The following is a 14,347-nucleotide window of genomic DNA, read 5'->3' as shown; positions in this document are numbered from 1 at the left end:
ATTTTCGAACAGGAGTACGTAAAAACGATCTCGACTCCAAGATCAACAAACGATACAACTTGCGGTAACCATGCTTAGTTCCGTAGCTTTCAGATGTTATATTCACATTTCGCACTTGATATTAACGTTTCAGACGTTAAGTTATTGTTTTTACACGGTTTTATTAACAAACGATATAACTGATGTTTAACAACTGAGAAGCGTTTTAATAAAAAATGACAGTCCACTTATCGTTTCGCTCCAAAACAATATAAGCATAAATTCATTGTTTTTGTTTAAATAACTGTAAAGGCAAAGGTCTAAGACCATACAGCCTTGTTTCGTGTTATGTTTTTTTTTATTAAATATATTTTATTTTTACTCTTATAAAATTACGTTGATAAACGGTGTAACTTTTAAATTAGATAGGTTAGGGTTTTTTTTTTAGTAACAAAACTATGTCTATAAACGGTGTAACTTTTAAATTAGATAGGTTAGGGTTCATTTTTTTTTTGTAACAAAACTGTCGATAAACGGTGTAACTTTTAAATTAGATAGGTTAAAGTTATTATTTTTTTTGTTACAAAACTGTCGATAATCGGTGTAACTTTTAAATTAGATAGGTTGGGGTTATTTTTTTTTAGTAACAAAACTATGTCTATAAACGGTGTAACTTTTAAATTAGATAGGTTAAGGTTTTTTTTTGTAATGGAATTATGCCTATAAACGGCCCCTTTCTGAAGTAAGATTATGGTAAAAAAATTTTATTCATGTCATGTTTTTCACTTCATTATATTTTATTTATTTATTTATTGTCATATAAAATGAACTAAAATATTATTTTTCGTATATAATAGTAAATAAATAAAAATAAAATATATTTAAGTAAAAAACATAACATGAAACAAGGCTGTGTGGTCTTAGACCTTTGCCTTTACAGTTATTTAAACAAAAACAATGAATTTATGCTTACATTGTTTTGGAGCGAAACGATAAGTGGCCTGTCATTTTTTATTAAAACATCTATTTCTCAGTTGTTAAACATTAGTTGTATCGTTTGTTAATAAAACCGTGTGAAAACGTTAAATTAACGTGTGGAATTTTAAAATCAAGTACGAAATGTGAAAATAATATGTGAAAACTATGGAACGGAGCATGAGTAACGTAAGTTGTATCGTTTGTTGATCTTGGAGTCGAAATTGTTTTTATTTTGAAAATAACTTATAAAACGTGAAAATAACGTATGAAATGTGAAAATAGCGTGTGAAATGTGAAAAAACGCGTGTGAAATGTGAAAATAACGTGTGAAAGCTACGAAATTCTTCTTCTAACCTCAAAACTATAACCATGGATATCTCCATAACCATGGGGTTTTGAAGTGTGACAGTGGTACCAGGGGTAGCGTTCCCCACCCTCCCCCCCTTCCCCCCACGGTCGCGAAATTCGGTTTATCCTAATCTAAAGCTTTACCTAAATATATATACATATTTTACATTACATAAACATCCACGAGCTCTTAAAAGCCCATGCCTTTATATATATGTGTGTGTGTGTAGGCTAATGATTGGGAATAAAGTATATTTGTATGTGCACTATAACTTACCTCAGCGTCATTAAGGTGTTCGTAAGGTCGTCGTCTACACATGGTGAATATCTCGTGAAGGGTCACGGCGAAGGCCCAAACGTCAGTTTTAGTGGTGTACTTTCCTCTAAGTACTGATTCCCACGCCGCCCACCGCAAGGGCAAAGGAATCCTACCATCGACTTTGTAGTAATCACAAGCATAGGCCTCATTGTCTGTTCCGAAATCGCTTATCTTTATTTGATAACCTTTCCCGATTAGAATATTCCTGTAATTATAAAATTTATTTTATATTTTGGAGTTGTCAGGCAACTTTATGTTCTTAATTGAAATATATCGATATCTTTGTGTAAATTGTGCGATATAGACAATTAAAAAAATTATTTATAAGCAAAACTGTTCTTGCAATTACTTATATCTTTTAAATAAATAAAAAATTAAAAAAAACAACACGAAGTATAAACAATTTTTGCTATAATCCTGATGTTTTACTGTTTATCGTTCTGATCGCTAGAATGAATTCGGCATTAGAATTAAATACCTGGTCGCGAGGTCCCGATGTACAAAGTTGAGTGATTCCAGGTAGTGCATCCCTGCGGCTACCTGAGTCGCTATATGAAGTAGAGTACCCGAGCTCACACTACCCGCCGGCGATGAGCGTAGAAACGCACACAGGTCACCTACGAAATATATATCTTATACTATTAAACGAGCAATTCTTGTATATATATATATATATATATATATATATATATATATATAGAATCTGGATCTCGGAAACGGCTCCAACGATTTTCATAAAATTTAGTATATAGGGGGTTTCGGGGGAGATAAATCTATCTAGCTAGGATTCATTTTCAGAAAATGTCGTTTTATCCCTGTTTTTAGGGAGCGAAAAAAATATCGTTAGAATGCGAAAGTAAATTTCGCATTTGTCAAGTTAGTTGCAATAGCTCGGTGGGAAATCGGTCGGTCGGGACCAACCGAGAAGATCATGGTTCAAATCCCCATGTCCCTGGTCAATTATTTTTTCTTTTTCTTTTTCTAATTGCACTGGTTATTTTTTATTTAAATAGGCTGTTCCTTTTTATTTATTTATTATGTCGGTAAAATCGAAAAATATTATTCATATTTTATCATTATTATTTTTTAATTATTTTTTATTTTTGATTTTTGATTTTTTATTTTTATTTATAGTTTTTATTATTGTCGGTAAAAAAAAATATTATTCATATTTTATAAATATGTAATTCGTAAATATGATTTTCAAAAAAAAAACGATTTGTTGGAGCGCCTATCAGTTTTGAGAAGCAATTACTCTCAATCTTGTAATTGTGTATTTTATATCAATTTTTAATTCATCGTTATTTTTTATTTTTATTTTGTGTTAATTAATTATTAGTAATTGTGTTTGCAGGCAAACGAAAAAAAAATCGACTTCAATTACATCGACAGGTAATACAATGTAGGTACACGGAAAAATAGTCGAGAAATACGCATTATCAAAGATTACTCCAAAAGTTGTAATCAGATCTCGATGAAATATGACCACATGATAAATATCGGCTTTCGATTAAGTTAAAAATCATCAAATTCAGTACACCCAGTAGTATGTTAAGTATTATGTAGTTAATGTAAAGTTATGTGGATTTTCGAGAGTTTCCCTCGATTTCTCTAGGAGCCCATCATCAGATCCTGGTTTCATTATCATGCTACCACACCAGGGATATCTTCTTTCCACCAAAAAAAGAATTATCAAAATCTTTTCATAAACGACGAAGTTATCCCTGAACATACATTAATATATATACTAGCGACCCGCTCCGGCTTCGCACGGGTATAAAATATAATTATAGCCTATATCATTCACTGAAAAAAAACGATTAATATCGATCCAGTAGTTTTGATTTATTCATTACTGCCTGTGGTCCGCACGCGTTAACTTTAGAGTAAAAGCCGGCAGGAGCTGCCGCAAACGCTACGTACCGCAATTTTTAAATCTACAATATCTTCAAAAATATTTATTTAAATCATATACTGTAAAGGGCCATATAGATCTATATTAAATCAACAATGTATTTAAGGTATTTAATTAGATAAGGATTAATGCTGTATTGATTAAAATCGCTTTGAAAATTAGCCATTATTTGTCGTAAAAAGTAAATGACAAAAAAAAATTATTGTGGGATATTCATAAGAGATAGACATATATACCATAGCGGAGTTTTCTGTAGAACTTTTCAATGTGTATGATACTTAGTACATTATTTTTATAAATCTCGTAGGGTTCAGGCTGCGTTTGCAATGTAAGCGGTAAAATTGTAATTATTTACGACATCACAATAGAAACCTCAAAAATAACAGTATATCTCCACTATTTAATGGATGTTATTATAGATATAAACCTTCCTCTTCAATCACTCTATCTATTAAAAAAAACCTCATCAAAATTCGTTGCGAAGTTTTAAAGATTTAAGCATACATAGGGACATAGGGACAGACAAAGCGACTTTGTTTTATGCTATGTAGTGATATATATATCGCAACTTCGGTGCAACACAACAGCTTATTTCTTAATTTTACAGGAGAGGACTTTTAATTTTTTTTTTCGCTTTTACTTCCTCTTTTCTGGATTATTATTTATGGTAGGTTTGAAATCTTTATAAAATTAATAGTTTACTTTCTTTGCTATAGTTTAAAAATCTTATATTAAATTATCAAAAAGTCCTAATAAAAGACATAACAAAAAAAGTGTCCTGAATTGTGACTTTGTTGCACCGAAGGTGCGATATATATATATTGAGTTTCCTTCAGCCGAATTGAGAAACCTCCTCCTTTTTTTGAAGTCGGTTAAAAAAGACTTCATCCAAACTGGCAGCGAATCATTTTAACTCTTTTCTACTACTAATCCTTCACGATTTACTAAAAATACCGAGCGGAGCTCGGTCACCCAGGTACTAAATATAATATAATATAATCAACAATTTGTTAATTATCAAGTAATAGCAACTGTTTATAATGATTGTAAAAACGACTTACAATTGTTGATTTATTAATAAATGTAAAGCTACTGTTCAATCGAAATTTAGACAGCTGAGAAGATGGAATAAAAAAAAAATGTGTGTGCTTCAGACCACACGACTTAAGTAAAACTTTTTTAGTTCCATTTAACTTATATCTCTTTCTCAACTTCCATTCACCTCACCCGCTCGCACTTTTCGTAACGCTCTCGTCGTCATGCCTTTACTAGCTTACACCCCAAGTCAAGTGTGCGTAAATAAGTTTTAAATCAATAAACAAAAAAAGGGTAATAGTTACCTAGTTCCAAATACTCCAACACGACAGCCAGGGGTGGGGAGCGACACGCCCCTAAAACTCTTGCTAGGTGGGGAGAAGATAGGGCGGCGAGTATGCGAACATCCCTTTCGAAATCCTCCCTGAAAACATATCCTTCGTTATAAGACATACTTGTGAAACCGAGGTAGGGCTAAGCAGGAAAATATCCTGCTAAAAATCTGGAGTAGCCCGACTGGAAAATTAACTCGACCTTAGAGAAAATGACAGCTAAATAATACTGTTTTCAAGCAGTATTGTGTTCCTGTTGGTGAGTAAGGTGACCAGAACTCCTGAGGGGATTGGGGGTAGGGTCCGCAACGCGTTCACGATGCTTGTGAGCGCCTATAAGCTACGGTAGTCGCTTACCATCAGGTGAGCCGTACGCTTGTTTGCCGACCTAGTTGTATAGAAAAAAAAATGTACATAGTGACCTAATATGTGTGTATTGTAATTTTTATTAATAATATACTGGTATAATATATTGTACGAGTATTATTCCAGTTGATTAATTATTTTGTGTGATGTGGATTGAGTTAGTAGCGTGCGTGTCTGCTTCAACTCCAAAATTGTTGGTAAAATCCTCATCCCTAGTCCCTTTGCGTGTATATATATATATATATATATATATATATATATATATATATAATATTTATAGGGCGATATTTTACTGCAAATCGAAAAATACTCATTTTGTACTATGAATAAATCCAACAATTTATGTTCGTGGCGCATCGCCATTTATTTAAATGTACAGCATTTTACGAACGGTCATCTAATAATGACTAGCCAAGAAAAAAAACAAGGCTTCAATTATTTTTTTATTAGCCGCGACGACCGTGATACATTGCATATTTATTTAAAGTTTAGGATTGTTTAGATCACTCTAATTAACCAACATCATGTAAAATAATTAGCATTAGTTCCATATTTACAAAATATTACTAAACGAATATTAAATTCTAATTTCAATCTACATCTATATAAAATCTAGTTTCTAGATATTTCTATCGTAAGCTTTTAAGCATAAGAGAATGAAAGTTACAGGAAGTATATAAAATTGTTTAAGCAAATGTTTAAGTTCGAATGCGCCAATCTAAGAATCTATTAGGCCAAATTGTAAGAGATGTTAATTTACAGAATAGGCTTTATTAAGAACATTTTAGGCTATAATAGAAGCGAATCAATTATTTTAATTGGCAGTCGTCAAAGTTTTGTTACATTTTAAGTAGACATTCAAGCAGCTCTAAGTTCAAGCATTTCAATTCATTCTTCATAATTGTCGTTATTTATAGAATGAAAACTAAAGTTATAAACTAAAATTAACGTAATATAAATCTAATATAATTTTGTTCTAGGTTATTGTTAGCCAATGACATTTAACGGACGATTAAGAACCTTGATTCTGTATGACAAGAAAATTATATACCAAGGAGTTAATAGAAAACAAACAGAAAAAAAAAATCTTTGATAACGGTAAACATATAACCACAGATTTGAGTACAACTTGACACTGTTTTTATATCTCGAAATTTATTACGCTCCTCGTTGCGACCATTACTTAAAGTTGCTGTAATATCGTTACTGATTTAGTGCTATATTTCTCTTGTACTCTGTCGTTTATATTCATAATATTTATTAGTTGTTTATATTGTATGTATGTATATGTATGTACTCTTATATGTAGTTTCATGCCTGTAATTATATCTATTTAAGTGTATGCATAGTTATATAATTATATATGTTTACATATATTAATAATAATAATAATAATATCTTTATTTCACAAACTTAGAACTATATTACAATGATAATGTGGCAACAATATCAGAAGTAATGAGATTAGCATCTGTAACCGAACTAGGCATAGCCTGTATCTCGGCTATCAGCACCATTCCCTTCCAGTAATTATTTATTATACCATAATAGGTGCCAGGAAATATATATCTTATACATTCATTTAATATATACATTAGCTTTAAGTTTGTAAGACGACGATTACATAAACTTCTAATTTATTTCATGAATTGTTTTAATATGTGAGTTTGTGAGTGTGTTCCGTGTGTGTGTGTGTGTATGTGTGTGTTGCGTGTGAGAGAGTGCTATGTGTGTCTGTATGTAAGTATGTATTAAGTTTGTTTGTTAGTAAGCTATGTAAACTCTTTTTATAATTTGTGTTATTAAGTCACTATACGCTGCAGTAAATTCTATTTGTCCACAATGTTTTTAATTAGTTTTTACTGTGTTATTTTTAATAGTTTTTCTGTTTCCTCGTAGCTTAAATTTTGTAAGTATTGGTATACTTTTAGTTTACATTGTTTTCTTGTCAAGGGGTATATATTTAGTATTCTATTAATCTTATTGTAAAGGTAAGGGCCTAGAAAACTCAAGAATTTTTTAACGAAGTGCGTATTAAATGTAGTTAAATTATCACATACATAATGTTTACGACGTCTTTGCAATAGCAGTGGATTGTAAGGCTGTTTGTTGTGTTCATTCAGGACTACTCTTAGTATAAATAGCTGTCTGACTGTCAAAACCCCGCACAACTGAAACAATATAACAGTAGGAAAATGTACCGGCTTAAACATGCTGACTTTCAGAATAGCTCTTTGCGCGACCTCCAGTGCCTTCAGCGTGGTACTGCAGATACCCCCCCATGACGAAATACAGTAGGAAATAAGCGACTGACACAGAGCCTGATATATTTGCTTCAGCAATGACGGGCTTGCTACTTGACGTAGGTTTTTGAAGACATATACTAATTTTCGTACTCTATTACAAAGGATTTTAACATGTTCTTTAAAGTTAAGGTTATTATCTAAAGTAACACCAAGGTATTTTAGGGAATTGACACGTTCAAGAGATGGACATGCGCAACTATCTTGCAAAATGCATTGGTGTGAGGTGATTTTACGATCGCAAGAAACATAACCCGTCTGTCTAATGCTGAAACAAATATACTTAGTTTTATCTACGTTTAAAGTAAGCATGTTACTCTCCAGCCATCCCTTTGCCCTATCAAACCCATATTGTGCATTAGTAAAGACCTCCTCCCAATTATCACCTTCAAACACCAAAGAAGTATCATCTGCGAAAGAGATAATCTCACCTTTGGTCAGTTTGAGATTAGTGAGCTCATTTATGTACACGAGGAATAGTGTGGGACCCAGTATACTCCCCTGAGGAACGCCATGTGTAACTGGGAGGTGTGTACTTTTATATTGACCAACTCGAACACACTGAGTCCGCCCAGAGAGATAGCTGTCAAAAAGCTTAAGTTGGGTGCCCCTGACACCCAGCGTCTCTAACTTGTTGAGTAAGAGGGAGACAGAAATCGTATCAAATGCCTTAGCCAGGTCGAGAAAAATGCTTATACATTTTTTTCCTTTGTCTAGTTTTGAACTTATAAATTCTACAAGTTTACTGACGGCCTGTTCAGTAGATTTACCTTGGCTAAAACCATATTGATTTACCGATAAGATTTTATTTTTTTCAAGATATTTTACTAAACGAATGTTAATGATTTTTTCAAGAATTTTAGATATTGCTGGTAGAATGGAGATCGGCCTGTAGTTATTTATACGACTTCTGTCCCCGTTCTTATAAACTGGAATCACTTCCGATCGCTTTAGGGAATCAGGGAAAACTCCAGATCGCAAACAATCATTGAAGATCTTTTGCAAGGGATATACTAGAATATTTTTGTGCTGTTTAAGGAATCTACTGCTTATATTATCACATCCTGGTGCACTATCTGTTTTTAGATCCATGATAATATGTCCAACCTCGTATATATCTGTATCCATTAAAGCAAAGGAGTTTGAAACCTTGCCTTGAGTGCAATAAGTTAATGGTAGATTCCGGGACCTGTTATTTTGTTGACAGATTTTATCAGCTAATGAGCTACCCACGCCTATAAAATAGTTGTTTGCTTCATTTAGCGATTGGATAGGAGAAGATGAGCTATTTAATAGCTCTTTAGGGTGCCGTGTAATTTTTGACGTGTGTGTGATGTTTTTGATGACTTTCCATAACTTTTTATTATCTTTCCGTGCTTCTATGATTTGGGATTGTTCGTAATTTATTTTTAATCTTCGTAATAAACTGTTACAGAAATTTCTGTATCGTTTATAAGTTATTTTCAAGACTACGTTGTCTGGGTCAGTGGTAGTTTTTTTGTGTAATCGGTCCCTGTTTCGCATGCATCTTAGTAGTCCAGGTGTTATCCATGGCTTAATGATTTTTTGACGTCTGGAAAGTGTAATAATTTTCGTATTCTTCTCTATAACATTTTGTAAGCATTGTGTTAGGTATTGTAAACTAGTATTAGGGTTATTTGTTTGATAAATGAGATCAAAATTTATTTGTAGTAAGTCATATGCTAATCTTTTATCATCAACTACAGCCTTTGTTTCATTTGCGTATATTCGTTTATTTTTTAAATTTAAACAGAACAAGACGGGGTGGTGGTCAGTAAGTGAGGTGTTTGGGACTATGGTAATGGATGAAACTTTAGTTTTAATAAGGACATGGTCAATGCATGTCTGGTGAGCACTACGTGTAACTAACGTGTGCGCTGGAAGGAGGCCGTGTGAAGCAGCTAATGTTAAATATTGTTCCCCTTCAAACTTAATTTTATCAGAATTAATCGCTATATTCATATCACCTATAACAACGATGTGCTCAAAAAAAGACACAGATTGTAAAGATTTGTCCAATGACATGAGAAACGGCTCCAATTTAGTGTAAGAGGGCGATCTGTATAAGGCAAGTATGGCTACATGTTTTCCTATGGTGGCTAGTAGACAATTACTTTCATGAAACTCTGGTTCTTTTATAGTTACGTCAAAAGTATCTTTGTAGTAAATGATTACTCCGTCATTTTGTAAAGGATTTACGTTTGTTGCTGAGTGAGAGTAGCCAGGTAAGCTAGGGATCACAGTTGAGTTTTTGAGCCAGCACTCTGTTAAAATGAGTATATCACATTTTAGATTAAGTCGTTGGAGTAAAACTTCTAGGCCGGATAGGTTACAGTTTATGCTACGTATATTTTGTGTCAATATAACTAACTGATCAGAAGAGGAAGTAATGATATTATGACATTCATCAAGCTCCGCGGTTTGTGAGTGTGATACGGATAACTGATCAATATTTTTCTGTAAATTCATTATGTTATCGAATGTTTGACAAAAACAAAATTATATTCAAGATTTGTAGACGGTCTAAAGACTACAATAATGGAAAGAGTTTGTGCATGTGTAGAATAGTAGTGTATATGTGTATGTTTGTGATATGAAGTGTATGAGAGTGTTGTTTGAGTAATTATGTTTGGGTAGCAGATTGTATGTATGTCAGTGTTAAGCTTATTTATGGATATTGATAAGAAGTATTTTAATTGATGATATTATATTAGAGATAGATGATATTGATGATATTATTTTAAAGTACACCTCTTTGCCGCTTTATTCTTATTCATGTCCTTTTTCTAAAGGTTGTCTGAAAGAGATCGCTCTTTAGCGATAAGACCGCCTTTTGTACATTCCTTTTTTTTGTTATTATTATTATGTCTCGCTTGTTTCTTTTTCTTTTATGTTACTTGTATTGTTTTTGGTTGTACAATAAAGTATATTTGTATTGTATTGTTGCAGAGAGGTAAAGTCATGGGTAAAACTTGTGTAAAATTTAGTTTTATCGAACAAACTAGTAATATTACCAATATCAGGCTACAACTGACAGATTAATAAAAAAATATAAATCTACCCCCATATATAGGCTATATTCCATGACATACAGAACCAAGGAACCTTTTCTATGGTTATTTATATAGTAATAAAATATAATGAAAAGAAGCGCATACATGATATACCTCTCCTTGGCCGATGCGTCGTGGCAGAGAAACTTGACAGCCACTAGGCGTTTTTCCGACGTTATGGTACCGTTGTATTCTGGTACGCCATCTGCTTCAGCTACGTATACCTGGAGGATCAGTTATAGTGAGAATAATGTTTTTATATTTGATTTAAATCGCTATTTGACTGAACGAATTTTTATAATTGAACGAATTTAATTAGTATAAATCGTATACGTAAAACATTCCGTTACGAATTTATAGTAACATCAACTATAAGCAAATAAATATTATAAAAATCCTTTTATTTCGGACAACTTGCACACATTAAATTAATAAAAAAATATATTAAAACCTATATACTCGTATATGTTATTGGTCGGTTTATTATTAACTAGCGACCCGCCCCGGCTTCGCACGGGTGTAATGCTTATACTAAATACACTACAGAATGTCTTTATTTATAGTGTGAAGCTAGCTTATAGCATGGTTATTAACATAATAACAACAACATTCAAATATGCGTCGTTAGATTACACGTTGTTACAGAATGCGTTGAAGAAATAAAGGTTCACTGCTCGTTCCCCGTAGGTGATAGCGTGATAATATGTAGCCTATATGTTGACCCGACTTCTTAATAATATTCGTGCCAAATTTGAAGAAAATCCATGCAGTACTTTTTGAGTTTATTTCTGAAAATACATATAGACAAACAGACAAATAGACAAAAATCCTAAAAACCATATTTTTGGCTTCGGTATCGATTATTGATCACACCTTAAGTATTTTTTTAAAAAAATATTCAATGTACAGTTTTGACTTTCCTACCATTTTATTATATGTATAGATAATAATTATAAATAATATTTAGTAAGTAACTATTGTAAGACAGGATTCATCGTAAGACATCTAGAGACACTAGGGTTGCCAACTTTTTTTGACAAAAAAAAACGTATAAAATGGTTTGGATAGGAAAAAATAAAGTATTTGGAAGAAAAAAAAAGTATTTTTCAAATTTTATGTTTTTATTGCTTTAAAAACGTATTTTTGTGTGCCTTTAGCACATGCTAACAATTTTTTGTTATATTTAAATGTTTCAAACTTGTTTAAAAATCATTATTTAAATTTATATAAATAAAAATTCGTTTCTAATTAAATTTATTGACGCTATATTTCTCTCTTCTCGCTACTTTAGATTCATTACTAAAAAAACCCTTTCAGTAAAAGCTTAAGTAGTGGGAACAGAAAGTAAGTAAGAATTTTTTTTTATATTTGGTAAGCTATCAGGTGCATTTTTAAGTATATATTGCCATTTTTCAACTGTACTTTTCACTGAAATTTTTTTATCATCATTAGTGATTTTTTTTTGTCTTATACATTCGGAATATATATCCTGCATCTTAACATTTAATCCGTCTTGTAATTTAGTTTTTATAATTATCATTTCAAAATTTTCAAATTTAACCGCATTTTTTAAGGACACGTTAGGGAGTATTGAAAGCCAGTTATCTTCGCTAAGGTCAAACAATTTTTCCAACCATTGATTCCTTAACTGCATATAAACAAAGCCAACGGTCAATTTTTCTACAATATCGTTGATAGTGAGTAGTGACATCTGTGACAAATGTCAGATTGTCACCTGTCCTGTCACATTCAAAACACCACATCTGTCATCTAACATTTCGTTCAGTAATTTTAAATCCTTTCCATCATCCGTTTTACCTTATGTGTACCGTTAAATAGTTAAGTACCCATAATGAGTATCTTGTTTCACGCATCACAGTAAAGATTGAAAATAAAGTATTTTCATATACTTTATTTGTATGCAAAAGTATAAAGTATATTTACCAAAAATAAAGTAAAATACTTTATTATAAAGTATGGTTGGCAACCCTAAGAGACACGCACAGTAAAAACACAAACGACCAATCAACACTGAAAAATTTGTATGACCAATATAAAAATCCGTATGACTCATACAAATATTTCCTCCAAATGAGCTAAGTAATGTGCTGTGTGGCTACGGCACTAAAGAATTTAGCCACCCCCTCTCTTCCCGTGGGTGTCGTAAGAGGCGACTAAGGGATAACAAGGTTCCACAACCATCTTGGAACTTAAGAAGCCGACCGATGGCGGGATAACCATCCGACTGCTGGCTTTGAAATACACAGGCCGAAGACGGGCAGCAGCGTCTTCGGTGCGACAAAGCCTGTACTGCGGTCACCAACCCGCCTGCCCAGCGTGGTGACTATGGGCAAAACACATGAGTTCACGTTGTTTTTGGCGTAAACTTGTGGAGGCCTATGTCCAGCAGTGGACTGTATAGGCTGTAATGATTGATTGATTGAGCTAAGTAAATTACGATAATTTTAGTACTCACAGTGCCAAATGCACCTTCAGCTAGTTTCGATATCATGCGAAGGCGATGTCGAGGGAACTCGATAACATTCGTATTTTCCAGACGACGCTTCAGATCGATCAGGACTTCTTGCTGGCTGGGAGACTGTGTATAGAATTATTAATTATTAACATATCAAATTAAACAAAATATCTTGTCATTTAACATATAAACGAAACAAATTATAAAACGTTGAATTTGAATCTGATAAATACATGTCTATATGTCACACTACACGACTCTAATATGTCATAACATTTAGAAGATGGTGAACACGTATTCGCTAATCGTTTTCTGAAGTAAGGTTGCCTGGAAGAAATTGTTTTATGCGGTAAGGTCGCCTTTTGTACTTTTTCTTGTTTCTGTAACTTTTGAAGTGAAACTTAATTAGAATCGTTATTAAAACTAGATGAAACGAAAATGCGTCACGATAAAGAAATAAAAAAACATAAATGTACTCTTCAAAACGCGTAAGCGAATCGTTTTGTCTGGCACTTCCGACCTCATTTTACGAGACCGTGGTCATCGTCGATAGAACAAATCGCAACGGCGATATCCTACGACTTTTCAGAAGTTTCACTTCTGCCGCGTGTGAACTGCGCACACACACTTCTCTGGTGTGTAGTAAAGAATATTATTATGATTGTTTCTATAAAAACTGATAAAAAATATTCCATCTTATCACACGGACGTGACCAAGGCGTGATAAAGCTTCATTTTGTTTTGTTATGCTGTGCACACTACCTTACCACAATGAAATTAAGTAATCATATTAGCTGAACTATATTAGGCGTTGACTTTTTTAAATGTTATTATTTTTTTATACCATAATAAACTAAAAAAATATTTTCCTCAAATATCAAAAATAGGCCATTTTTATCAAGAAATTTCTACTCACCCTGGTGCTATGTTTCGATCTGATGGACCCAGCTGACCTCCTCGTCTCCAGTTCCAGGGTCTCCATGTGGTCGCTGACCAGCTCAGTGGCTCGATCTGAGAGGCTGTCTAACCTCCGCTTGGTAAGAAGTGGAGCTGAGCTGAGTTCAGGGACTGCGTAGTCGTAATTTGAACTATCTAATGGGGGAATAGAATAAGACTATAAAAATTAACTTAATACAATTACTGTAATAATTTTATTATTAATTAATAGCAATAGTCACTTAAATAGTTGGTAAATTTAATGTGCATGGCATTAGAACTTGAA

The 14,347-nt window shown here is 32.8% G+C and overlaps 1 protein-coding gene across 1 annotated transcript in view; it reads right to left on the bottom strand.

The window, feature by feature from the left end:
* The window catches only part of LOC123668919 (discoidin domain-containing receptor 2-like), a 48,327-nt gene that overhangs the window by 875 nt on the left and 33,105 nt on the right, over positions 1-14,347 (bottom strand). Inside the window, exons 8-13 of the mRNA XM_045602611.1 lie at positions 14,042-14,217; positions 13,126-13,248; positions 10,755-10,873; positions 4,880-4,998; positions 2,103-2,241; positions 1,583-1,829 (exon numbers count right to left, since the gene is read on the bottom strand). Coding sequence (XP_045458567.1) covers positions 1,583-1,829; positions 2,103-2,241; positions 4,880-4,998; positions 10,755-10,873; positions 13,126-13,248; positions 14,042-14,217 — 923 coding nt within the window. The remainder of the gene's footprint in view (positions 1-1,582; positions 1,830-2,102; positions 2,242-4,879; positions 4,999-10,754; positions 10,874-13,125; positions 13,249-14,041; positions 14,218-14,347) is intronic.

Source organism: Melitaea cinxia, chromosome Z, assembly GCF_905220565.1.
Source record: "Melitaea cinxia chromosome Z, ilMelCinx1.1, whole genome shotgun sequence".
In the NCBI taxonomy this organism is placed as follows: domain Eukaryota; kingdom Metazoa; phylum Arthropoda; class Insecta; order Lepidoptera; family Nymphalidae; genus Melitaea; species Melitaea cinxia.
Note: the sequence above shows the minus strand (reverse complement) of the source record. Positions and strands in the feature narration are given on the sequence as shown.